The sequence below is a fragment of the Paramacrobiotus metropolitanus genome, unplaced genomic scaffold, assembly GCF_019649055.1.
Source record: "Paramacrobiotus metropolitanus isolate TYO unplaced genomic scaffold, Prichtersi_v1.0 Parri_scaffold0000018, whole genome shotgun sequence".
NCBI lineage: Eukaryota > Metazoa > Tardigrada > Eutardigrada > Parachela > Macrobiotidae > Paramacrobiotus > Paramacrobiotus metropolitanus.
The window spans coordinates 889,989-915,492 of record NW_026570238.1 but is presented as its reverse complement, the minus strand read 5'-3'; the positions used below and the strand labels follow the sequence as shown (position 1 = coordinate 915,492).

General features: G+C 38.5%; 3 protein-coding genes across 11 annotated transcripts; all 3 read right to left on the bottom strand.

Annotated features, from left to right (window-relative positions):
- Positions 1-806: 806 nt before the first annotated feature.
- On the bottom strand, positions 807-5,852 carry LOC129585890 (mannosyl-oligosaccharide 1,2-alpha-mannosidase IA-like). 2 transcript variants are annotated; one of them, XM_055478789.1, is made up of 9 exons: positions 5,448-5,852; positions 5,224-5,375; positions 4,476-4,598; positions 3,873-4,094; positions 3,643-3,723; positions 3,484-3,578; positions 2,236-2,798; positions 1,758-1,933; positions 807-1,368 (listed from the first exon to the last, which is right to left on the bottom strand). In XM_055478789.1, exons 2-9 carry the CDS (start codon positions 5,320-5,322, stop codon positions 931-933), a joined length of 1,797 nt encoding a protein of 598 aa, XP_055334764.1. In that variant the 5' UTR covers positions 5,323-5,375; positions 5,448-5,852; the 3' UTR covers positions 807-930. The 2 variants fall into 2 exon arrangements, with proteins under 2 accessions (XP_055334764.1, XP_055334763.1); XM_055478788.1 differs by having other exon boundaries at positions 5,224-5,378; positions 5,448-5,851.
- Positions 5,853-6,449: 597 nt separating this feature from the next.
- LOC129585891 (acetylcholine receptor subunit alpha-like 1) lies at positions 6,450-15,716 on the bottom strand. Of its 3 annotated transcripts, XM_055478793.1 has the most exons (16): positions 15,247-15,716; positions 14,837-14,881; positions 14,548-14,657; positions 14,102-14,228; positions 13,799-13,822; positions 11,608-11,638; positions 11,167-11,236; positions 10,817-10,850; positions 10,628-10,724; positions 10,320-10,459; positions 10,236-10,259; positions 9,919-10,005; positions 9,486-9,800; positions 7,858-9,238; positions 7,337-7,579; positions 6,450-7,226 (listed from the first exon to the last, which is right to left on the bottom strand). In XM_055478793.1, the coding sequence occupies exons 1-14, from the start codon at positions 15,487-15,489 to the stop codon at positions 9,017-9,019; spliced, it is 1,569 nt and encodes a 522-aa protein (XP_055334768.1). In that variant the 5' UTR covers positions 15,490-15,716; the 3' UTR covers positions 6,450-7,226; positions 7,337-7,579; positions 7,858-9,016. The 3 variants fall into 3 exon arrangements, with proteins under 3 accessions (XP_055334768.1, XP_055334766.1, XP_055334767.1); XM_055478791.1 differs by having other exon boundaries at positions 10,236-10,459; XM_055478792.1 differs by lacking the exons at positions 6,450-7,226; positions 7,337-7,579 and having other exon boundaries at positions 7,595-9,238; positions 10,236-10,459.
- Positions 15,717-19,543: 3,827 nt separating this feature from the next.
- On the bottom strand, positions 19,544-25,204 carry LOC129585667 (transcriptional repressor scratch 1-like). Of its 6 annotated transcripts, XM_055478444.1 has the most exons (6): positions 25,015-25,204; positions 24,424-24,657; positions 22,634-23,872; positions 20,993-21,513; positions 20,587-20,667; positions 19,544-20,506 (listed from the first exon to the last, which is right to left on the bottom strand). In XM_055478444.1, the coding sequence occupies exons 3-6, from the start codon at positions 23,118-23,120 to the stop codon at positions 20,312-20,314; spliced, it is 1,284 nt and encodes a 427-aa protein (XP_055334419.1). In that variant the 5' UTR covers positions 23,121-23,872; positions 24,424-24,657; positions 25,015-25,204; the 3' UTR covers positions 19,544-20,311. The 6 variants fall into 6 exon arrangements, with proteins under 6 accessions (XP_055334419.1, XP_055334416.1, XP_055334415.1 ...); XM_055478441.1 differs by having other exon boundaries at positions 22,634-23,919; positions 24,424-25,204; XM_055478440.1 differs by having other exon boundaries at positions 24,424-25,204.
- Between the last annotated feature and the right edge of the window lie 300 nt (positions 25,205-25,504).

Below are 25,504 nucleotides of genomic sequence, written 5' to 3'. Positions count from 1 at the left end.
CCAGGTCAGTTTTGCAACTCGTACGCATCGTTCAACGCGCATGTATTAAGAATAAGCCGGCGCAGGTGAATATAAACACGAATACACGGTAGTCGACTTAGGCCAGCACTGAACAGAGAATAAAGCTTGTGGGCGGAATGGCACCGCCTACGTGATCACCTCTTGCGGTTGCTGTACTTAATACAGTACTCGACGGGCCTGATGGTGAGCTACGCAATGGTCAGCGGGCCCCTGCTCTTGCACGACGAAAGACAAAAAACTGATTGCATTTGCACCTAATGAAAAACTGTAAAAAATCTGCAAAACTTTCATATTAAAATTGTTTTCCATATTGCACAAATACTGTTGAGGAGCTTCGTGACCCAGCCTCCGTCTATGCAACCGCAGTTAGAGTTTAGACTACCCGCATTTTACACAGAACTGTGACAGAAGTTACGGTAGAATCTATCGCAACATTGGTGGAGGTCAATTACATTTGGGTAAGCGTTGCGCGTCGGGTAACGGGAAAACGCGTAAAAAATGTGACGTAACAGCGCGTAACCAAGCAAACATTCTGATTCGCAGTCACAAAATCTGGGGTGGGTTTTCAGCTTACTTGTCCGCGTAAGCGTTGCGCTCTAATTTTTTACGCGTCCCTCCATTACCCGACGCGCAAGAGTTACCGAAATGTAATTGACCTCCACCATTTTGTGTATAATGTACTGTCCACTGTTTAGATGCGCAATGTGCACGTTTGTTAAGTTGTTTGGGGGCTGACATCGCGAAACGCTGAAACAATCATATACCATTCCTTGAGTTGCAAAGCATATCTTCTCCAGAATTTTAATATTTACAGAGACATAAAGCAGAATTACAAAATTATTAAGTCATACTGATTTGCAGCATAGACCATTGTATTGCATGTTGATCGCACCGGTAACAAGTAACAACTTACAGATGTAGAGCACTTGTAAAGGAACTGTAGAACAAAAACATCAGAACAACACATCCAACAATAATCGATCTGCTATGAGCAAACTGTGTGCCATATGAAAACAAGTAATAATTATTACTATTTGCAAATTCAGCCAGCAAGCTATAGTTTCTCTTGGACATTTGCGAAGTCAGTACTCGATACTGTTTCCCGGTAGAGTTATAGAAAGCTCTTCTAAACGGGTCTGAATCTATCACAGGCAAAGGATGTGCCTCGGTATTAAATACCCAGGAACTGAGTGGCAAAGGATCATCATCCACGAAAATTAAGTATAAATATTTTAGAGTCTCGGCCATGAAGTAACTTTGCTGGACATCGTCCGACCCTGGTTTTTCGTTATCCACATCGGTGACACCACTATAGCCAAACTCCTTTTTGCAATGCCTTTCCATAGCCTAAAAATTTACTGTTATTAACAATTCTCGTTTGAATGTTCACTAAACTTAGTGTAGTGGTGTAGCTCAATATAGCTAACACAGTAGGTAAAGTATACATAACTCCACAAAGGAAAAATTGTTCTAATTAATACCTTACCGCTGTGGCTGCTGCACAATATTTGTGCAAAGAAAGCGAAAAGGAATCTGATGCAGTACTCCTTTTATTCTTACAACCATAAAAAATCCTACATTTCATTTGAGCAAAATTATTCGGTGAAGGTATTAAGTTCTTCGGTTGATTAATCTACGAGTAATTAATGACCGGAACTTCCGGTTAACGCAGAGTGACTTTCGAATACTTTTTGTATTTACCCATGCCAGTACCTCGGCAGAGCTTGAAATCTTACCAGAACTGCTTCCCAAGCCCACTCCCTGTATACTTCATTTCCGGTGACCTTCCACAGATAATAATAACTTTCGACCACTTCCGGACGGAGTGAATATTGCTGATTACCGGTGACCGTCGCTTTTGGATATCCTTGAATGCCATCCATTCTGAAAGACTCTGGACCAAGACCAGTTTCTGCAATGATGCCGAAAGATACACACCATGCAAATTTGCAAATGTTTTCAACTAATAACTAATAATGTTTTCAACTAATAATAATTAAGTAAACTTTAAAATAAAGTACGTACTCTACAAATACGTATTGTACATCTGCTTGTACAAGTTGAAAATAAAGTGACTTAAAACCATGCAACATAATATGACTATCACACTGCATGTACTGTTTATACTGAAACTAATATGATTTTTGAATGACCTTTAAAATTTTAAAACTTTTGCGTTATATGAAAATGCTTTTCGGAAACACTATTTCTTACGAGTTAGATTATACGACAAATGACATGTTTTGGTAATTTCTTTGGCGAGGCCGATCATTCGTTGAGGTTCCGGTGAACTTTCCGCTGCGAGAGCGTACAGTCCGCCAATAAAGCAAGCCAAATGCTCCATATTGTGGGTCAGTAGTTGGCTTTGTTCCAGCTTCGCGAAATATGCTAAACCGGCTCTTGATCGTTTCAACAGATTTTTCTCCAGCGCTGTGAGAGCGCCGAAAAACATTTCTTTGGCTTCGGTATCCTCTCCGCTCGACCACAACCATGCTTTTAGCAGATATTCGTAGAAACTGTCGCCAAATGCTCCGACCGATGCAGTAAGACCATTTTGGCATTTTGAACCATTTAGATGGCGGAAGTCTACCAAATTCGGATACAGGCCTTCCGTACTGCGCGCGTGCTTCAGTAATTGGCGAATCTTTTTCACTTTCTCCAAGTAAATTATATTTCCGGTAATTTCCGACAAATATGCGAATTCCAGGTGAAGAGTACCGACATCGGCAAGGAACACGCAATCAAAAGACAGCCAGTTGTAAAGGAAGCCGAATTTTCTGAAGGAAATGAAGAATTACGCCTTGCACAACAAACAAAATCAGAGTACTGGATAAACTGTATACACAGATCAACACATTTTAAATCACTATTCTGCGATTTCTTTCACAGGTCAGAAGTACTCGTGTCTATCAAATTGGTATCATTTGCACACATCAAATGATGCTGGGACTTATAATTTGTTATTTGTAGTTTTGTACGCCGCCCGCGTATTCTTGTTATCCATTCTTTTTAAATCTGTTGAGACATTTATTGAATTACTGTTTTCAGTAAAGTTTGCCCTGTGCCGCTAGTAACGAATTCATATCAATAGGTGAACCAACTGTGCATGAAATCGTGGTTGAGTTATTCTGTTACTCAGATTTGTGCAACCAAAAACTGACTTAAAACAAAGTACATAATTAATTTTAATGCTGATTTGTGCAATAACGTGTATGCTATCATGCTGGATGGATTGTAAATTTTAAGTTTTGGCAATTAAGGATAAGAACAGCGTTTACGAAAAATTCTGTACCTATTCCCAGTACTTGTACAATTTTTACTTTACTGATGATAGGATTAGCAGTACCACTTATTTTTGGTAGTCAAATATTCAATTAAGAACAGCATACATGTATGTATTTAACTGTTTTTACAACAAAATTTGATCACTTAATGTGACTGGGTTGTGCTCATAACACTTACATGCTAGCATCATACAGACTCCAAGGAAGTCCGCTAGTCGTGTTGAATGCCAGTAGCAAAGTATCTGCAGTTTCGATCGCTTTGTCCAAAAATACCTACAATTAATAGTTTACAATATCGTAGTAAGTTATACTCGTAGCCAGAAATAATTTAATTCACCCTTCTGCCACTCAGCGCATGCGCGGACAGGAACCCGCCCAGGAGTCGGATATTTGCTTCAAAAACCGAAAATGTTGATTTCTGAAAATGCAGAAGAGCATACATATATGTACATAGCTCAATACAGAGGTCATACGATGAATGGTGTGGGCAGAATGTGAAAAAGTTGACACAGACGTCAGTTTAATCTGCTAAATGGTATGCTTAATGATTATGATTTTCTGACGTACCGCGTTTCGGATTTTAAATTGTCTCGTTACCCACTCGGTGGCAGCATCAAACTCATTGGTCAGTCCCATGAGAAAGAGCGTATCTAGTGAATCTATAATAGTTAGTCCAAGTTTGCCGTCACCAAACGGCGCCGATCCTGCAAATCCTGTTCGCGATACCGGTCTTAGCTCGTTATCGCCCCACGCATACTTTACGTAATTGTCCCACGCAAACTTCATCATCTAAAAAAGACACGCCATAAAAATCTAAATACGAATTTCATAGACTTGTTTTACGATTTTGCTAAAAATTCAACTGCAAAACGCAGATAAATGAGATGCACTATATAATTATGTCATATCTATATGTAGTTGCATGAGTACGCCGCTAAAAGGGAAATATTTTATATCGCAAATTCCCAAAACAGAACAAGCAGCAATAACTTATAACAATAACACATAGAATCAAAATTTAATACTATAATTATTATTGCATTCAAACGCATAACAGTTGCTACCTCTACAGTTCACCTATTTCCATGTATCTTTTTGTAAAAACTAATATCTATCTATGGTCACTGGGCTGATTATTTTTGGGCCTATGCGCTTGCAAAAAGCCTTTACCTGCTTGACAACGTTCTGCCGGTATACATTGCGCGGATCGACAGCATCTAATGATTCTTGGCGGCGTTGACCACTTTCCGTCATGGTGGTTTCATCGGTAAAAGCAAGTATTTGTCGATCACTCTGTCGTAAATAAAATATCAGTTTATAGTAAGTCATATTTGTTTCGAATTTCTCAAATCCCTATCCGTTTTGATTTGTTTTGCTACTTATATCATTCCGCAAACGGAACAAACAAACAAGTACAAGTAAGTACTTAATTATTCATATCCGATTCGCTTATTTTTTATCGCTCTACCAGAGACTCCTACCAGATCGTAACACAAATATAACATAATAATATAAACCCTTATTTTACTTCAGTTGCTTTAGGTTTTCATACTAGTTTCCTAATACATAAAGAACATTTTATTATACGAAGCTCTCATAAAAAAAGTAAACGAGAACTTATAGCACAATATCTATATTTCTGACGTACGCACTTCAGGCACCTGCTATAAAAAATATGCATACGTATTATTCTAGACGGCAGAAAATTATTAAGAATAAAGGAGCATGTACTGTAACTAATACGGATCTGTAATATTTATCGGATATATATATACGGATCTGTATATTCATCTTAACTAATACGGATCTGTAATATTTTAAGGCTACTCAGTATTTAATGGTTAGTAAAATTAATGAAAATATAGGCACGTACGTAATGCAGCAAAAAACTTTGCCATGACGACAACAGCGTACGTACCATAACTTTAATCATCAGCAGGGCTCCGAATGACAAGAGTATCAATGCGATGGGGTATCTTAACTTTTTTCTAGGAGGAAAGTACCGGAAAACTTCCATGATTTCCGGCGGGTAGGGACAGGAAATTAGTCATCAAACTTGACTGTGTATCGCTACTGTATCATAAGCGTAATGCAATGAAGTTAGCTCAAGCAAAAAATGCAGTCGAAGTCCTCCAGCTTCACCTGTAGGTTGCTATGCTTAGTCACCGGATATTGATTGCATGATATCACGCGCTACATGCTCCAGATCCACGTTAACGTTACAGCACGGCTGTGTTTGGTCAGTTTACCAGTCTGGTCAATGAAGCACGGCCAGAACAGAACGCAAGATGCCGAAAAAATAAAACACTTACAAAGCAGCCTAAAATACGCACTGGTTTCGAGAAACCCACTAAAACGGCGGATTTTTGCTTTGCAAACTCCCAGATTCGGTTCAAACTGTGCATGCGGCACGCACCTTTTTGTTGTAACTGTACCTTAGCAGTTTTCGCTGCATGCAACGAAGGAATGGCATCGACAAATAACTGACAGTACGCAGCCACCTTATCTTGAACGGAAAATTTGATTTGGGTTATGTTCAGTTGACTTATCAGAAGGTAAGGCAACATACACGCTCAGCTGTTACGGACAGTTGCTTAAAAGGCATTGAACAAGTTTCCGGACAGTTTAAAAACGCTGGTGTCGTATGCTTAATGTCTTGCTGCCTGGCACTTAATGCACAAGTTTCAAGATCGCTTTCCACTCCAGCTTGCGCTAACGAAATTCAGTAAAACCGGTACACAGCGTATTATAAGTTATAAGTTGTTAAACGTATTCGTCATGGTTGATAAAAACATCGTTCTTTACCCGACCCACACTAATTTCTGGGGACTGGCTAATGAACATTAAGAGCATGTAAAAGACTGAAAAGACTGCGATGATGGAGGCATTCTACGTCGGCAATATTCCATCGAAACCACTCTGGAAAATAAAGCGAGATGCTGTCACGAAAAGCCGGTCATTTGTTCCCAGTGCCGGCTCATCAACAGATCGAAAAAAATGATGGGATGCCAGATTACGTAATCTGCCGGCATCCATGGCAGGGATCACGGCTTGACTGGTATGAACGGCATCGTTTCCGGAACAATTGTCTGAGCGTACTTAATCTCGTGTCTGCTGTAGATACATCTTGACACACGGCGATTGTATTGCGGTTCTTTTTATCCACCAATATGAATCTGTTCGCATTCATTATGCTTGCTTATGTTGAAAATGGTGGTCGTGATGCATGCCATGTCACTCTTGCAAAGAAACATCAATTTCGATTTTTCCCGTAGCCAGCGATTCCTTTAAATTTTCTCCCATGGGTATACATGCGTTGTGCCTGGTAATATCTTTAACACAAAAGTCGAGAATTCTTTGAGTTATTAACTTTATGGTTGAATTTTGATTTGAGTGAAGCTAAGGAAGAAAACGTAAAAACCGTTAAAACTACAGCGCAATACAGAATAGAAGAACAGCTTCGGCTAATATATGTATGCACAAAATTATTACGTACACGAAAACCAAGTTGTACAGTAATTAGCATGTCAGTTACATTACTAGTACTTACGCATCATAGTAATATATATGAAACTGACAAGCACATGTAATGATCGCTACTTAAAGTACTGTACGAGTATGATTTCTACGTGCTCTACAGTCAGCATGCATTCCATGGAAAAAATTAGCAACGGTATGTATGCGGTAATATTTTCCTATTACAATTTAAATTTTCGCTTCCATGTAAAAAACAAAGTGAAAATTACACCGGATCCGACGGATAAAACCTGCGCTGCTGCAGATCCAGTACGGTCAGCACCAGACCGGCACATCAAAGCCGTAATGGAAATGTTGTACATAAGTTCGTAATGCCGTTGCCCTTCCGGTGAGCACGCTTTTTCCGTCCATGGCATATAGCATTCATTATGCAAAATCTGGTTCCTAAATGCCCGGTATAATTACGACAGATAAACTGACAATGAGTTATACTGTACAGATACTGTATTAACACCTAATTAATTCATTAACCGGAGGTCACGTTTTTCGCGTACCTGCACTCATCCGTAAAGTCCGTAGGTCTAGCGTTAGGCAGTTGTTTCGTGCATTCACTGAAGGCGACTTCGTTGTGACAGCGAGAGTATTCGACCGCTAGAAGACTTCCGTTGGATGTAGAACAGATTTTGGTAATCAGTCCACGAACAAGATTCAGCGTCATAATATTTTTCCGAAAAAGCGCAACTTTGGGATATGTGGCCATGGTATAATTCAGGCAGTCAGATGCCTCTCTCATAATGCTTCGAATTCGGAAAAAAAAACGAAAAGAACAAATGCACTGAAATTTTTTCAATGCTAGTCTTTATTCCCAACCATCACTTGAACACGTATTAAACAGCATTTAACTAGAAAAACAGCAGTCCATAACAAATTTCAGCTGTCTCAGTATGTTCCAGATTGCAACTTCATCTGGTAATTACGGTAAAATTTAATTTGCTATTGGCTCATCTTAACAAAATGTTTGGTGTTTGCTTAATTTTCAGACATTCTACTTTATTAATCCTCATCCAAACCTTACTCGCAAAAGTTGTGAAAGTCCTCTTCGGTTTCCATTAGAGGTGAACTTTCGAATTTGGAGCTCAACTTTGATATACAATCCAATTTGATCTTTTCGTCAACAACTTTATTTGTACGACAAGGGCAGCAAAAAACTGCTGTAACAGGCAAGATAAGAGCAATAATGGTAACCGGCTTATCTGCTATATAAAACAACTGAATAAACATTTTGGGGGGTTTTCATTAGATTGCGATTTCTGGCGGTTTCTTGGTACGATTTATGACTCAGATATTTCATAAAACCATGTTATCCAATAATAACGCATATATTCGAATATTCCGCACCTGACGCTGCAAGATTAGGATACACGTGCAGAAAAATTCTGCAAAAAAAGTTGTGGCTTATCAAGAATGGCCGAATTAATGGAGAAAATATTTTTGAAGTTTTCCTCGGGTTGTTTCTTAAAGTGCAGTAAATAATAAAATTATCTGAATTCAAATAATAGGCTTCTTCTTTAAATCAAACAAACAGTCACCGATGTGATATTATTGTTTATGTCGTGCGCGACTTGTTCTGTACACAAATGGTCGTTCTAATAAATTAACCAATTCATGCATTGTATTATTTAAAACGATGATTGTAGAAGTGTTTACATACTTGCATAATACTGGAGCAATTGAATTATACATGCTTCCAAACTTTTGCGTTAAGGCATCGTACCAACGACTGACACCATCGCAAACATGAAAAGTTGAAAACCAGTGTTTCTGTTACCGACATGACTGTACTACGGCTACATGACTGTCTTGTTTATGTTGCCGACATGACAGTAAGAAAAATGACAAATTAAAATTATCAGTACTGGCCAGTCTTTTTTACTATTGTTGAATATTGGCCAGTATTGGTTAGTATAGGCAAGTATTGGCACTTGTTGGGCTGAATGCCTGTCATCAAAGTTTATGTACATCTGCAAAAACGTTACTGATTACGGTTGTTTTTATTTTGTTTTTTGTAAAAGAATATTTCTGTACAATACGAAGTCCTGCTCGTAAAGGCAGCTAGCAGAATAAGTGATTAATTCTCTAGCCAGGCGGCCCAGGCCTAAGGTCAGTGTGGCCTTTTCCTTAATGTTAGTTCGAGTACACAGTTTTCGCAAACCCACCGTTTGAAGCATTATTAATCAAAATACATCCAACTCATTATCATCACTCGTCGATACGCAGAACCAGGCATCATCTCCGCTAACAATTCCAAGGCAGTCTTTTGGAATGGATTCTCTGACTTCGTACAAAGCAGGGGCGTCCAGAATTATTTTTCCCGTTCCTATTACACATGAAATAGCAAAAATCCACAGAAACAGTCGGTCCAGAACCATTGCAACGTATTTCCAGTCCCGAACAGTCTAAAAATTGTAATTCATAAAACGTGATTTGTAGCGAGTTAAGTACTTATATATGTGGCTACCAAATTATTGTTCCAATCTTCTTATATTGGTAATGTTATGTTGCAGCCCAAAACGCATGCATCTGTCTTAAAACTGTCTTATAAACACGACCACATACGAAACATACTGTAGCAGTAGTTCATAAGTTATTATTATAAACGTACAAGCGCGGGTGACCTTAATATAGCTTTGTTACAGTACTCACGCTTCCGAATTTGTTCGCCGTACGAACATGTTCCACGACAAAATTTATCCCATCGACAGCGTGTTGAATATCTCGGTTCAGCCTTTTGTGCTTCTGAGTAGTTTGTGAGGTGTTGGAATTCTGACGCTGAAGGGTATCGGCATCGGATGCAACACGAAGTGCTCTGTTATTTTTAAGGCTTGCTTCGCAGTCGTTGTCTGGGATATGTTGTAATGTGGCTTCCGGTGGTCGATCCATTAGCAAAAGTTTTGGCAAGAGGTCGATGAAGATCCGACGTATCCATGGCCGCATAATGTGCGTCGAAGGATTGCGAAACTAATGAATGATTAATACGGTTAATCATAGTTAATTGTGGGTGAACTGTAGTAAGACACGTTTAATATTCTTGTAGGTTGTACAATACATGTGTGTGTAAATTACGCATTAAACTTACATGAACGTTAATAACCAAAATTGTAATTGCGATGCTGCAGGTGACCATAATCAGCGTAAACAGCAGATACCTGCCCATTAGCGGAACCTAAAAGTTACAATAAAAGTCACAACCAGAAGCAGAATTGCTTGATAAGCGGGTCGCTATTCAATACGTATATTTTGCAATTATATGGCAAATTAAATATGGGGTTGCGTTTACGTAGTTCTTTCTTAAATAATTTTAGAGTATTTTGTAGAGTATTGTGTAGAATGCACTGCAATGCATGTTCCTTTATACGTTGGACCCTGCATTTTATCGGTTTTAGCGATACTTACTGCTAAGGATGTCGGCGGGATAATCTGCAATAAAACTGATGTTTTAAGATCAACTTTCAAATCGTGGTTTCGAAAGGGACTCACCTCCGCGAGCAGAAGAATAAACACCGTTAAGGACAACAGTATCGAGATGCACAACGTGACCTTTTCTCCACTGTCGATTGGAAGATAAAATACGAAAACAGTAAGGAAGGAGATCAAAACGCAAGGAATCATCAGATTGACTAAAAAACATATTTTCTAAGGTAAAAGTTGTTAAAAAACCATGCAAATCATTAATCAGCAATCGCAACAAATTAAATCTCAGTTAGAGTACTTATACAAGTACTCTAACTGAGATTTAATTTGTTTTTTTTGTACTCTAACTGAGATTTTTTATTTCTTATACAAACCTGTGTAGAACAAAGCCTTTCTGCGGATCTCAATGGTGTATGTGATGTCCACAAACGTGCCATAAGAGAACACTTCCTTACGACGCATTGCAGATGCCTGAAATCATTAGTATGTATAATTTAAAATACAACAACGATCACCTCACGTGGATGGCCCTTTAGACAAAAATGTTGTAAAGGAAATCTTGCCTCCAAAATATCCCATTCGATGCTGGGCTTGTATCTGTAAATTGGGTACACCGTATCATGTATGAAACTTCGAAAAATTGCTGCCTAGCCGAGGCCATTGTTGTGAAAAAATTATCGATTATGAGCAAACAAACAATATTTTATATATATATATATATATGTATAAATAATATATCACAAAATTATTAAACATGTTATTAATGCAAACACGTCATTATTATGTGCGTGTACAAAGTTACGTAACATCTGATTGAAAAGGAGCAAAATTATGCAAGAAAGTAGGCTGCACGGCAGTGATATTATTATTCTTGCTGCCTGCATGGATCAGATATTTGATCCGCTTTACTTACTCTGACAGATCCATTCCAATTAGTATTTCTTTAAAATCATCAGTAAATCCTCGTTCTGGTGTTAAATTAACTATACAGCAACACAATACAAAACGTTACACACAAACCTATAATTCTAGATCTTGTATATGATTACGTTCCGCTTTTATAACAAACATAGCAAATGAACACAAGCGGACAAAGATGCATAAAATATGAGGCGCGACGGTAAATTTCTTATGCAGACTTATTGCACTAGTATGTTAGTTGTAGTTTGCAGCAAAACTAAAAATTATTGTGCGTAAGCAATTTACAGTTACTTGCAGTACAATAGGTGCAAAATGCCTTATAGCTAGAGTAGAGATTTCGGCATTCGTAATATGGTTTTAAAGCGCGATACGTTGTGTTGTAGGTTTTGCACGAATTTTCCTTTTTTCTGTATTTGTGGAGTTAGATATATACCTAGAGATGCATCGTAAGTCCAGGATCCAAACTATAAAAAAAAATCTAAGTACAAACGTCATATGCATTACGCAGAACTGTAACTATTATGACGCACAATTAATCAGAGAGACATATGTACAGAGTAGCTACGCGCATATCAAGATTGATAGTACCGCGTGTTCTGGCATTACGTAGAATTCCCTGTTCGCATCCTAAATAATTCTTCCGCTCGCCAATTATCTAATATTTTATTAAATTTATCGGGCCGCAACCCAGTCGATCTTGGGTGTTTCGGTATTTGGTAACTTTCTTTAGGTACGGATGTCGACGTCCTCGTGTACCACCATGCACCTACCGAAAGTATGGTTTTAAGTGCGTTACTCTCGAAATACAGAGCATATTCCCACTCCACCGAATGTGTACGACTGTCATCGAATGCGTTGTCGCGGTGCGACTTCCGCACAGCATGTTATTTTTTGCACTGTTGTGCGAAAGGTCAAAGTTAGCAGTCTACCAGCTACCGACACTACGACTGATAATGCAGCTGATGATGCAATGGGTAACACCGGAGCATGGATTACCGGCGGTGCCGGTCACAACCGGTCAGTCCATAGCTACGACAGCGCGCCCTTAACTTAAACCTAGAATTGCACTTATTAATTAATATTAATGCAGCATCAAATTTAAATGCACTTAACACAATGTAAAATACTCTGTCACATCTACTAGCGCAGATACACTATTTCTCCAGCGCTGGAATGTACATCCCATCGACATACTCTGAAGGTTTTCTCGGCTGGACACCGGTTGATCTTTGCAGCTTTGCGGTCACCTCCGCTGCGTTAGCCGGAATTAGCTTTGCTAAATCAACTAATAACTATTGATACGACAGAGTGATTAGGTATGTTTTTCAGTACGTTTACAGGCTTCTTCAGAAACGGCCAACGTCAAAATACCGGCAGAATTTCCGTTGGTCGAAACGCGGGCAGAAGTTTTTCAACATTTTTAACTTCAAGTAAAGTCCTAATCAAAAATATTAAAAAATGTTAGCTGGCACGCGGTGTGTTACACATGAGGAAAGATTTATATTTAATAGCGAAATAAATTGTAAAGGAGAATAAAAAGAAAAAACTAAAAGACTTGTTTTCAACCCTTTTTTACTTTCAGTGATGACAATGCGAGCCGCAGAGAAGCTGACGCGCTGTGAGCACTAAAAGCGATCGCAACATTACTGATTAACTTTGTCCGGAAGCTGACGTAATGTCATGTTCAGTTCCCTTCCGATTCCGTAGATTTCGACCAGCAAGCTACCACCAGCGATGGAAACCGGTAAACAGCTGATGTGGCAGATTATTGATAATGCTTTAAAGTGACCACCGAAATTTCGGCCGGTGTTTTGACCACCGCAAATTCTGCCGGCGTTTTGACAGTGGTCCTCAGAATCACCCATTTTACTCTTCTTCGCAACATGATTATGAGAGGCCGCAACTGTAAGTTGTGCCTGCTACAACGTAAGTTGTGCTGTAAGCTATGCAGTAAGTTGTAAGTTGTGCCTGTTATTTTCCTAGTTAGCTCAACGATACAATTTGGACAAAAAACCACGGCTTATCAGACTCAAAGGTCGCGGCAGCTCTCATTTCAGACTGCAACTATTCCACGGTAACCAGAAGTCAGGAACATGCAGAAACGAAGCCGATAATACTGGAAAGGAGCTGTCACTGCTGTTGTTGATACAAGGACAATGTATAATTAGCAAAATGTCATTGTCATTCAACATTTCACGGTACTTTACGGGAAAGTGTCGTGCACTATATTACAACCATATATATAATCTGCAAAAAGCAGTTAAAAAATAGGTATGGAACCTGTATCGCGCAATCAGCAACATGGGTGCCTGTAATTAATTAAGAGACTGCGAAATAGGAGGGGGAGGGGCATATGCAATAAACGTGACTGTGGAAGGTTGCATATATCAACGGTAACGTTGGTGCACAATCCTGACAAGTGAGAGTACCGATTTTCATGGCAAATGAATGCAATACGTATTACCTCCGGTTGTCTCCTCAACATTAATATAAGTTTTTTCAACTGTATGAAAACACGTTTTTCCAAATTGTCTCGCGTTCCTAACAGCTTATTAACTAAAATTATGAGAAAACATAAGTTACGATGTAATTAACAACCAATCAAAAGGTGCAGTTAATTGTACCTTCATTTTGCATGTTTGTTTATCCTGCAATAGAAAACACTTCAGCTAAAACTTTAAGTTGAGCATTCTGTAGTATATTTTTACACGATGTCAGTTATGTTCAAGCACTTACTGGATATGGAACAGCTAATCATAATATTATTATTATTGGTACCCGGCTTGTTATATTTGTCACTTGCATTACTAAATCAAAAACAATTTTTTTTAATTTCTAAGTTTTTTTGTATTTAATGGCAGAAGTAAATTCAACAAGGATGCATAATCGCGCGCGATTATATAACTCAAGCAAGCGTACGCACTTACATACGGAAAGTAGGTGACGTTTATCGGGCAGTAGCTTTTGTAAATCACTGGTGGCTCCCAGGTGATGTCCCCAGTGTAATTGACCATTAATTTTGTCATTGTCGTAATTTGGTAGGTCCCTTCCGCACTAATACAAAACAAAGTAAATGCATTACACAGCTATGATCAAAATTAGGTTTACTGAATTTTTTTGTTAACTGAATTCCTTGGTCGTGGCCACAGTACAGTAGGAAGTACTAGGAACTACAACACTGACTCACTGAATACCGCAAAGTTGTACTTTCACTGACGGATCTAATGTTTAAAATACGTAAGCAGCTGTATTATCAAAATGTACTTAATAGCAGTATTTCAAACTCTAATAACAGCTTCGGTTAATTAACGAAAGTTATTGTTTATTCATCTACGCGACATTGGGCTAGATATGCTGTTATGCTTTATCGTACTTGAAATATAACACCACATCCGGCAGCCAAATGTTTTCGCTTGGAATGTCAAGATAATTGATTCCACCAAAGTGATCGGGATTCCAGCTCAATTTGTAATCGTTCCATTTCTGCAACGGTGCATGCAATGATAAAAATTTTTGGTATACATGCTACCTGTTTTTAAACTGTGTTTATTGCGACATGTTCTGTCTTCTTGAGCGCCACACTATTGTTAACGCATCATATTATAAGGATTTGAATCAGTGCTTGCAAAAGCGACATATCAACAGGTCAATTAATAACTTACCTGTCGCACTATCATGTTGGTAGTCAAAACTTGATTGACTTCGTCCTATAAAACATTCACATATTAAATTTTTTTATAGTAACATTGCAGTTATAAGCGAATTAGCTCATATTATCTGTTAGTTTAGAATTTTGTATCGTATAAACAAATTTGATAATCCCTCTTCTAAAATGACCCATTTTAAAAGGGGGGAGTTATTTCAGTATAAAAAGGATCTGATTAAACATGCTGATGGTGAGTAACATAACAAAATGTTTTTCTCATGCATGTGAATTAAAAACAAATGTATTGAACCGACGGTCTACTAGTAACGAGTAATGCACGATCTAACATAAAGTACATTAACTAAATGCTGCGGGCTCTTGTTCTTGCCAAGTACTATAGACAATGTACTCGTAATTTTCACTCACCACACCAATTAGCTGCGTTAGTTTTAAGCTCATCTTCAGTTCCAAAACATCCCCATTTGCAACGACCGGTCTCACCAACTTATTATAATCTCGCATTAAGTACGAATACAACCTTTCAGCATCCAGACTTGCAGATGAAAAATTTACAGTAAGTAGGCAAAAACTCAGCAAAAATGTGCAATCCTTGTTTTGCCGCAGCATTGTAAATCCTGGCATATTTACTACAGAATAACGGATGCCCATAATCGTAAGTCATGGGATTCTATAAATAAAACTGATCGCCGATTTTGTTATATTTATATATAACCATCAAGAAGAAAACCAGTCGTTTATTATTACACTAATTGCTAACGATTCTATCAATTTCCGTCTCGTACATCTTCTGAATCAGTCCACAAAAGTGGCTGCTTAGTAATGTATTATGCCAACAGATTCCCTCATCACACAAATGAATGTTAGTCAGGAAAAGATTATTAGAAATTCGACCGGACTGTCTACAAGCTGAGTTTTCCAATCTCATGGTTTAGCCAATTGCCGGGAATATCCGTCAGACATCGTACAGCATTCGATCCGGTAAACATCCTGTCTGTTTCCCATGAACTGCTCTCGATCGGCCTAGCCGGCAATATTGCTACGTCAGTCATTTTTTTGGGCTGTTTGTTTTAGATAAAGTATTTCGGTTAGCGTATTGCTTCTAGTGCAAACACAATCTGATTTTTTCCATGCCTTTGGTGTGTTAATCGTATATAATTCTCTTTTTTCTGCCATAAGCGGGTCGCCGTATTAGAGTTACTGCATGTGGCAGTAGATATTTATTGTAGCTAAGTACGTTTTAGTACTGCACTCTGTAGCTGCTGCACCCTTCCTTGGGCTAACTTAGCTAAAACATATCGAAAAAGCCAAGAAAAAGCAGTACCCATGCAAGAATAATCGTTTCAGATAAAAAAATAACGCTTGTTGGCTTAACTGTAAAGGATGTCTCGTAAAAAGCCAAAAAAGTGGTGTTAGCAGTGTTCTAGTTTGTTAGGTTTGCAAATACATACAAATACAATAGATATTTTGCCGAGAGAAATTTAAGGTGCTGTGGCTGAAGTAAAAGTTAAGATGTAGAGTAGTCATATTAATATAACTTGTATTTGTATATACTCGTGCTATATCTTGCGTTCATTATAACTGCTTTGGTTTTCTTGTTTTGGTTTTAGAATTATCATTTTTGCATTCCCAGAACTGATAGTAGAGTGGCAAGTGCTTCGCTACTGTGGATTTTAACATCACATCAAAGATTGTGAAGGTCCGTGTAAACGCACATAAATCGGTATAAAAATATGTCCGTATTAATTTGTTTGAAACAATAACCGAAGAAGCAGACTTTTCTGTCGCCTTGTTATACTTTGTTAAAGCCATTATACCTTGGCTAATGCTTCAGACTGCGCTTTTTATCGCAGAAAACCGGTGATATTTTGAGTGTGTTGGTTGGCAAGTTTTATTACTGCCTTCAGTTTTAAAGAAGCGATGCAATTCTTAGGTTTTATGCGAGCAAACTAAATCTGTTCAACAGAATATATACTTCTACATATGTTGCTCAGCAGGTCAATAATTTGAAATAAAATAATCTGGTTGCAAATTCACAAGTTACACGCGCAAGATGCAAATTTCTGCATGCACAGCGTACCGATTTGCTTTGACAGCAGTTTCTCGTCTAATTATAAGGATTTGATCATCACATAAACGCTTTTCATTTCATTGCGCAACGATTCAGTTTTGAATTTAAATTCTATATTTTTTAATAGCAGTTGTTAATCAATATTTAAAATGGTGAGAAGGGTTTTTTCACAAATAATAGGACGTCAGTCTCTTCTCTTGCAACCGGAAGCGTAGCATTAGAAGGAAAAGGATTTGCCGATTGCATGAACAAGATTATCACGGTTAGTACAATACTAATTGACTTGTTTATAGCACTTCCAGTTCGTCACCTTATATGTAGGAAAAAGTTATCAAATGTACGTCGAAAGGCAATTTTTTAGCTTGATTATGCGCAAAGATCAACTGAATTTCCGATGAAATTGAAGAACGTTTATATTCGTGACTGTGGTTCTGATTCCGACCCCGTCAAACTGCAAGAATTTAAGATTAGTTCAGGTAGGTGGTGTTTAAAAAGTGCCGGTTACCAATTAGCAACGTTAAGTGGTCAACTATTGGTTATCATTCTTGTCCTTCACAAATTTTTATCAGAACTGTACGTAGCAGTTTGCTGAGAGGATGCAAAACTTAATCGCAAGTTATGTTTGCTTGGTAAAAAGTAAGCTAAGCTGTATTAAACCGTGTTCTGAACATCTTTCGGTTTTAATTTAACAATAAAATTAGAACGATTTAATTCTTGACGTTTGAGCGAGAAATTGCAATGCCCTGCGTCAATTATCAGACATGGAAGCCTCTGTGTCGGTTACGGTTCAACGAGATTATATTTACTCGTATATGCACTCCAGGCGACATCATTTCGGTAAGTTTTCAAAAACACGATGAAATAGCAATACTTCCATGCAGTAATTTTTTATTTAAAAGCAAGGTTGTGCTACTCTTAATTCAAACGTATTTTCAACAGCACATACAAATTACAAATGCGTCTGCCTTTCTACTGCATATCTGTTTTATGCACCTGTTTTAATCTCAAATCGATACACGATAAAGAATATATTTTAATGTGTTAAAAAGGTTGTCTTGTATTTAACAGATGCGTTATGCAGAAATAAAATTTAATAAATTGCTACAGCTTGCATTCCCAGCAGGGGTTTATAAATCACAATTGTATGTATAATGTACATTAGGATTTTATATAACCAGTATAAAACGCAACATAACTTTTCCGCACCACATTGTATTACCAAGTATAAAGCATATCAAAACGTTTAGCTTTCTCACCTATTGCATATGCAAACTTCCGTAACAATGAAAGTATCCTAAGGATTTTTCAGCTTTAACAAGAAGGTCCCGTGTGTCCATGGAAAATTTGGTATGTATAAAACAATATTTTTTATCGTCGACACACCTACCGAAACCGTTCTAGCACTAGCTATATATAGGGTAGTGTGCGTACTTTCAAAAGCGTTTACAATTAGCATAATTATGTTTGTTTGCCGGAAACATTAGGTAGCTGCAATATTGATAACATATGTGCGGCAAAAGAGAAATGCCCAAACGTACTTGTTGATCAAGGTCTAAACTGCTCGCTACTAGTTAAAAAAGTAAGTAAACGAGAGACCATACATGAGTATATATAAAAACTTGTTAACGTGTATAAATTCATAAAAGTTAAATTTTTGGAACAATTATTTTTTTATAGGGAGCATACTCCATTAAGGATTTTCCCATACCTATGCCACAACTTCCGGTAAAAATTCCAGCATGGTTGCCAAATGGTACAGTAAATACGACACATGTATTAGCAGTGCTCCGAGCGTACAGACTACCCTAGAGACTTTGAGTTTATAATAATTATCACTACTATAACTATGTACCCTTATTACTCTACCGAGTAGTCATTTACAGTTTACCGTACCACTCACTAGAGTAGATGCTAAAAAACGTAGAAGTTTGAAATATTAAAGGTACTTTTATTTATATAAATAATTGGTTAAGGTTTTCCCGTATTTAAACAGGTGAATTTAAAGCGGAATTATCCTTTTACCAAGCTGGAAGCAAAACTGGATGCTATCGAGTAGCATTGTCGCTAAATTAATTATTGTAACAATTTCAGAAACTGCGCAAACTTAAAAACTATAAAAAGTAACCTCACTGGTCAGCTTTGCTACCAGCTCTGAAAAAGTAGATTCCTGATAATACATTCCTGATGCTCCATCTACGAAGTATATTAAGCTTCACATGTAATGCAAACTGCATTGCTCCAACTTGTAACTACTGACTAAATAACAGTCAGCAGTTGACTAACAAAATGGAAATAATGATAGCTGACAAACCCCATGGCACTATCATCACTAATAAGTCTTGATAAATAATACCGTACGGTACCATGTATATACAATACACACGGTACGCGGTATTTGCTATAAAGTACTGGAAGAAATGAGTAAGTAGTCATTAGTGCAACAAGTTGTTCGCGGTTTTTAGTTCACTTCATACCAGCACAAGCAATGATCCGGCAGCATTCATTAACATATTCTATAATATTGTCATGGTCAAACTCAAAAATGTGAGATGAAAATGTGCATCGGTCAAGTAAATGCGCCGACAAAAAAGCTAAGGTTTTTTTGTGATTACAATTAAGCAGAAGCAGCAGATTTGATCAGTTTTATTGAATGTATATATACAGAGTATTAAAGCCCGTTACATTTCATCTCGCGCAAAAGTGATCGGTAAGGAGAAATTTACCCACTTATGATTATTGCTATTCGAATACAGGCAAAGTCATTATTGCTGATAAAAAATCCATACATGCATACCATGCTTTTGTTATACAATTTCAAAACCGTAGGATACAGCACGCAAGGAAACACTCGGGTCACAGCGATTAGAGTTATCCGTCGTGTCACGTCAGCGTTTATCGGGGATAGCAGGAACTGTTTTTTGAAAGAGACCGCACACACGTACGCATCCTGAGAGATGCTTACATGCATGTCGGCAGCGGAGATCCGTTGAAAAGGGAGAGCAATGTGAATCGAAGGATTGAGCTGCCCTGTCGACTCTAAATCAGCTCATCAGCGATGCAACGTTAACTGCCAGAAACAAATGAGACAGAAAATTTCATCTAAACACAGTTCAGGACTTGGAAATTGTCCATCGCAGACTAGAGTACTTGATACCGGTCGATGGGAACAAACAAGCACTAACAAGTACGCATTCGTCAACCATCACGGGGAATGCACTGCTGGAAGCGTATAAATACATTGTCGGTGACTGGCTTTTCACGGATAATTACGCGCCATTATCCGGGTATACCTTGGGAAACGTAGGAATAATATTTCAGGTAGAGCCACACATCTATACACAATTAAATCGGCGTGACCTTTATTCCGGTAAAGAGGATTTAGTGGTGATCGTGCTCTGGCGGTCATGATGAATACGACGCATCCACTGAGCTCGAACTGCTTTCTTCAGAATTCGAGGAAGACATGGGACTCCCAGTACGGTCACGATGCACACAGCTGGATTCGTAGTGCTTGTTCAGGTACGATTTCAGCGAAAAGGATTTCGAGCAGTATTTGCAGATATGCTGCCTGGATGATGAGTGCGTTTGCATGTGCGCCTGCAATTTTTAAACAAATTATAAAATCTGCCGGCAACAAGGTCAAATGTAAGATGACTACAACAAAACAGATTTCTTACCCGCAAGTTGCTCCGATCAGCAAAAGATTTTCCACACCCGCAACGGAAAGGTTTTTCGCCAGTATGGCTGCGCAGATGACCCTATCATGTACAAACCACTTTTTAAAAACTGTAGACAATGACAATTTTTCGTCTTATTGTGTAACGTAGTTACGCAGCTGTGTCTAACAATTATGTGCTCCAACATTGTGCTCATCAAGCACCTCCGATTCCTGTTAATACCTATACTAGAATGAATACTTAGTAAGCGCTTGCAAGTCTGAGTAACGAGCTAGCAAATAACCGTAGTTCCAGAAATGCACTGCACGAGTGATAAACATAAAACCAAAATATTACTAACTAACATTCTTTCTTAGCATTAGTTATGCTATGAGGTTAATAGGATGAGAAAAATTAAAATACATACCTGCAATAACCATGGGCGACTGAACTGCTTGTTGCAGAACTGGCATTTGTAATTGAGTTTATGCGTCAGAAGGTGCATTGAAAGAGCGGGCATGCTGACATAGACCTTTCCACATGTCTGGCATTTTTTCGCCCCACCACTATCCAGACTCCGGTGCGTCTGCTTATGCCGCGATAGATTGCTACTTGTTGCATAGCTTTTACCGCATTCCGTGCAGGTGTACCTGGCCCCTGTGTTGTCGCTGTGCAGGGCCGGTGATCTATCTTCATGATCAGCGCTGCGTCGTTTCTTCCGTGACCGTCCATCCACAATCTTCAGGGAATCAACGTCAAAATCAGAGTGCTTGCCACGGGCCACCGCTGGCTCTCCGTTGTGCTTGCTTTCGCGGATGCGTTTGATAGATTTCGCTTCGGCATTTCCGCTCTTGGCCGCACCGTGAGACGAACGTGATTGATCGCGCTTTTTAGACTTCGAAGTGCTTTTCAGATTTTCGTCAGGTGAGTATGGTGGACTCGGCAATGCTACAAAGAACACGCTTATGTTAGAGTTAGACTAGATAAATGTTGTTACCCATTCATAAATAACTGCTTTCATAATATCGCAATAATGTACGAGTATGTCAGTAGTTCGATAAAGTAAAACCGTTATTCTGTTTTCCAGAGAACGTTCCTGATCAAACTTAATCAAACTTTTGTTAAAGTATTAGAAGTATTTCACATAGCAATACAATAATTAAAATTCAAGGGAGTACCAGTCCAGTCACATAGTCAAAACTCGAAAGGTAAAACGAAATTTTTCCATCATTCATCACCGAAATGTAACGATCGCGATATTATTACAAACTAAAGCCGAGTATGTATATAACACAGGGCCACTAATACTATTCGGCGCATATATAACTTGGAGAAAAAATAACACAAATAAGTATAGTAGATATGACAGTTATGAAATCTTTCCATCAGTATTCTTGTTTTAATTACGACGCTAACGGACGAATCACACCAACAGATTTTGGAGTAATGGTGACATACAATTTCAAACAATTTAAAGACAAAGTAGCCAAATAATAATTATTGACACATGCTTCTGTTCTACAGTTTTAAAACCGTAGGATGCATTGGTGACATTTAGCGTTGTACATAGATGAATGTTGCGGCAGGCTACATTGATATGTGATTGGACAAGATATCGCTTGTTGCCGCTGTTGGATCAATTAAATTTTAAAATGTTATGTTTTTGTGCGTGTAGAGCACAAATAGTAGTATGAAATAAGTTTCGGCGTACTCAGAATTATTGCTTCGATATGTACAAGTCGAATTACAGAGTACTTTCGTTCGACTTGCGGCAATCGAATCACCTTTATTCTATGCACTAAATGAGCTTCTAGCGATCTAGCTCCAACGATGAATATTCAAACTAATGAGCTTCCGAATTTATCGGATTACAAAAATTAATTAAAATGAAAAAGAGTAAAGGTGAAAATGGACTGTACACCTGAGCGCTATTAGTACTTACTCATAAGCAAATCTATCTACAGACTGTATATATTACAATTCGCACGAATGAACTTTAGAAAAGCACCATTAATCCACTGCCATACTCTGTGCATACACTTGCAAATGGATGTTGCTACGTTTTTACCTGTTGCCGTGCTAATGATAGTTCTGAGCGTAGTATTATCAGCGGAATTATGCCGATTGCTGCCCGTGGAGGCTACGGCATGTGGAAGGCACTTATTGTCATGGATCAGTGTTGACCTAGCCGCATTGCTAACTATCGTATCGGGACTGACGATGCTGCTGCTGGTTGATGCCGCCGCGGCTGCACCATCCGGATGATTTCGGGTTACAGGAGGAACACATTGATTTTGCCGACTAGATGGGCTGGTTGATGAAAGCGATTTTGTGGAATTGACAAATAATTCAAATGCTGACGATGAGGCGTGCTGCTGGAGAGCTGCTGCGGATTGCAGCGGTAATAGCTGCGATGTAGAACAGCCATCTGTTGATTTCTCAACACTATCGCACCCAGAAGACAATGCTGATCCACAATTTGTCTGGCTTCTCGCCTTCTCGGCGGCTCGCCTGACGATCCAGTAGCTTTTTTTCACCAGGAACGCTTTAGGCATGGTAAAAATACTTTAACAGTGCGAAGGTCACGGAAAGAAGAAACCGGGTATATATATTGTCACACCAGTAACGTGTTGCACATTTTGGTATTGCGGCACAGAAAAGAGATTCTTAATCGAACAACTGACGATAAGTCGTAGTAAATCCGCCAAACACTACCAGCATCCGAATTGATTTAATCCTGTTTTCCATATCGAACGGCAGCGCCATGTAATGTGGGTATGTTTCTCCTTTGCCGCAGAATGATATTTAGGATGCACTTTTCGAACACACATACACATGCGCACAGTAACACACAAGCTGCAGTTTCGAGATTGAACTCAGCGCGGCGACGATCGGCGCTGATGCCGAAGCATTCATCTGATGAATGTTGATATATATTCAGTCCAGACGATCACACCACAATCTTCCCCGTTTCCTAGTGTGCCGAAATGGGGAAGAGTGTTGTTGCGTTGTGGGGGAAAGCGGAGTGTGCTGCCTGCTGCATGGAGATTGTATCATTCATTGTGCGCTGTAAATGACAATCCGCGTATATGCTATGCACGGCTATACACGCCCGCACCAACAGGCGCAATCCCGTTTCGAAACAGGCGGAGCTTTATCGATCCTGCTGCATGTAGTGCGTATTGCTTAGTAGTAAGTAGTATTCTCTGGTTGTTATGTTCGAAATGCAAAGCGTGCACTCTCAGTCCCGTATTGAGGATGCAGCAAGCATCAGCTTGCCGATCGACGGCGCAACAGCTGTCAAAACCTGGATATTGCGGCAACAATCACGCAAGTGAAATCCATTTTGCTATGCTGTTAAGTCAAAAATACGTACACACGACAAATCTGCACGGCATCAATATTAATGTATATCGCTGCAAGAAATATCGACATGATCAAGAACAAAAAGACACCATTCCTTTAAGGTCATCGCGGTCGGCTTGTGATTAAATTACCAAGGAAGTCTCTTGATATCGTACCGTAAGCGGCAACATTCAAAATAACAATACTTAACTGCAAGTTGGCTGTTTTTTTGCGTTTAAATATATTAAAAATTTGATAATAGTAACAGTGAATTATTCAGTTAATTAGGTAATGCTAGTAGGTAATGGTATCAATTAGGTAATGCTAGTAGTCTCACAAGTCGCAAAAGATAATAATTATAAGGTTATTATTATTATTTTTGAATATGCTCGTTAGCGTTATTACGAATGTATGTACTACAAAAATATGAGTATGGAACGGCAAACACGAAAGGGACATGTTGCACTGTGCAAAATGTTTATGGTTGCAGTTCACTTGACTGCTGTACGGTACCAATTTTTTAGCGGAACGATTTGATTTCACTTCGGTTTGATAAGGTCGATATATCTATCTACCGCTGTTGCATTGGCCGCTGTATAGAATAACGACATCTTCCTATGAAACAGGGAATGAAATTCAATAAGAGCACTCAGAAAATCCTTTTGACGCTGTAGATCCAAATAAACCATGAGATATTCACAATGACCGTAATCACTTCAATTTCCTGTTCATTTGTCATATTCCTGGCTAACAAAAGATAAAAAAGCCAGTTGTTCAGTCGGACTTCGAAAGCAAAAGGGGTTTGTTTTTCTCATCTCGTGTGTCAACTGCACAGCAATTTTTTCCATATACTGTTTCCTCAAAATTGACTGGAGATTTATTTGTGTATGGAATACATGCACGAGATATACGATGACGATGATATAACATTTGATGTCCGTGGTAAAAATGATTTCTCATTCTGCATATTTCAAAAAAGCCTTTGCCGTGCTAGCACAGCAGAGCACAGCAGTAAGAAATTTAAATTTCTGTAAAATCATTAAAAACATATCCTTAACTGAAAACATAATTTTAGATTATGGGACCAAACTAACAGTTGAATACCTAGAAAAATACCGCAAATTGAAGTCGTGCACCCAATAACGGAAGTTTTTCAGCGTGGCGGTTCTTTTCTTGAAAGCAGATGATTCTTTCCTTGATAGTACGGAAGGGAAAGCACGGTCTAATACAGTGATATTCAGATTTAATACGAGTACGGTACCAGATCGCTACAGCTAATTAATATTAATTTTATAATGAAGTAAAGCTTTATTCAGCCTGCGCACTGTTGACAGCGTCACTTAAATACATGTTTATAATAGTGATTAGTGGACAACTTACAGTTGCACCTTTTCTCATAGCCGGTGGCCAAATCCTCAGCAAACTAAATTTTTATTGGACTAACTCATGCCCGCTGTGCAACAGTTAATACTCGTACTATAATTTTTGGATGCATTGTTTCGCAGCTTTGGGTTTCACCCAAATCGAGAGTTCTTAATTATTTTAAAAAAATCATGTACAGTTTTTCGTATGCCGGTTAGTTGGTTAGCTGTGT

Excerpts from the sequence above, each read along its gene's own strand:
- LOC129585890 (XM_055478789.1), bottom strand. The coding sequence starts at position 5,322 with ATGGAAGTTTTCCGGTACTTTCCTCCTAGAAAAAAGTTAAGATACCCC. Across the intron at positions 3,724-3,872 it reads AATTTAAAATCCGAAACGCG|AAATCAACATTTTCGGTTTT; the intron begins GTACGTCAGAAA and ends CTGCATTTTCAG. Across the intron at positions 1,934-2,235 it reads TTTGTCGTATAATCTAACTC|AAACTGGTCTTGGTCCAGAG; the intron begins GTAAGAAATAGT and ends GCATCATTGCAG.
- LOC129585891 (XM_055478791.1), bottom strand. The coding sequence starts at position 15,489 with ATGGGCATCCGTTATTCTGTAGTAAATATGCCAGGATTTACAATGCTG. Across the intron at positions 14,882-15,246 it reads TAACGCAGCTAATTGGTGTG|GACGAAGTCAATCAAGTTTT; the intron begins GTGAGTGAAAAT and ends AATGTTTTATAG. Across the intron at positions 14,658-14,836 it reads CCAACATGATAGTGCGACAG|AAATGGAACGATTACAAATT; the intron begins GTAAGTTATTAA and ends GCACCGTTGCAG.
- LOC129585667 (XM_055478441.1), bottom strand. The coding sequence starts at position 23,120 with ATGCCTAAAGCGTTCCTGGTGAAAAAAAGCTACTGGATCGTCAGGCGA. Across the intron at positions 20,668-20,992 it reads GTCGCCCATGGTTATTGCAG|GGTCATCTGCGCAGCCATAC; the intron begins GTATGTATTTTA and ends TGTACATGATAG. Across the intron at positions 20,507-20,586 it reads CTGATCGGAGCAACTTGCGG|GCGCACATGCAAACGCACTC; the intron begins GTAAGAAATCTG and ends TAAAAATTGCAG.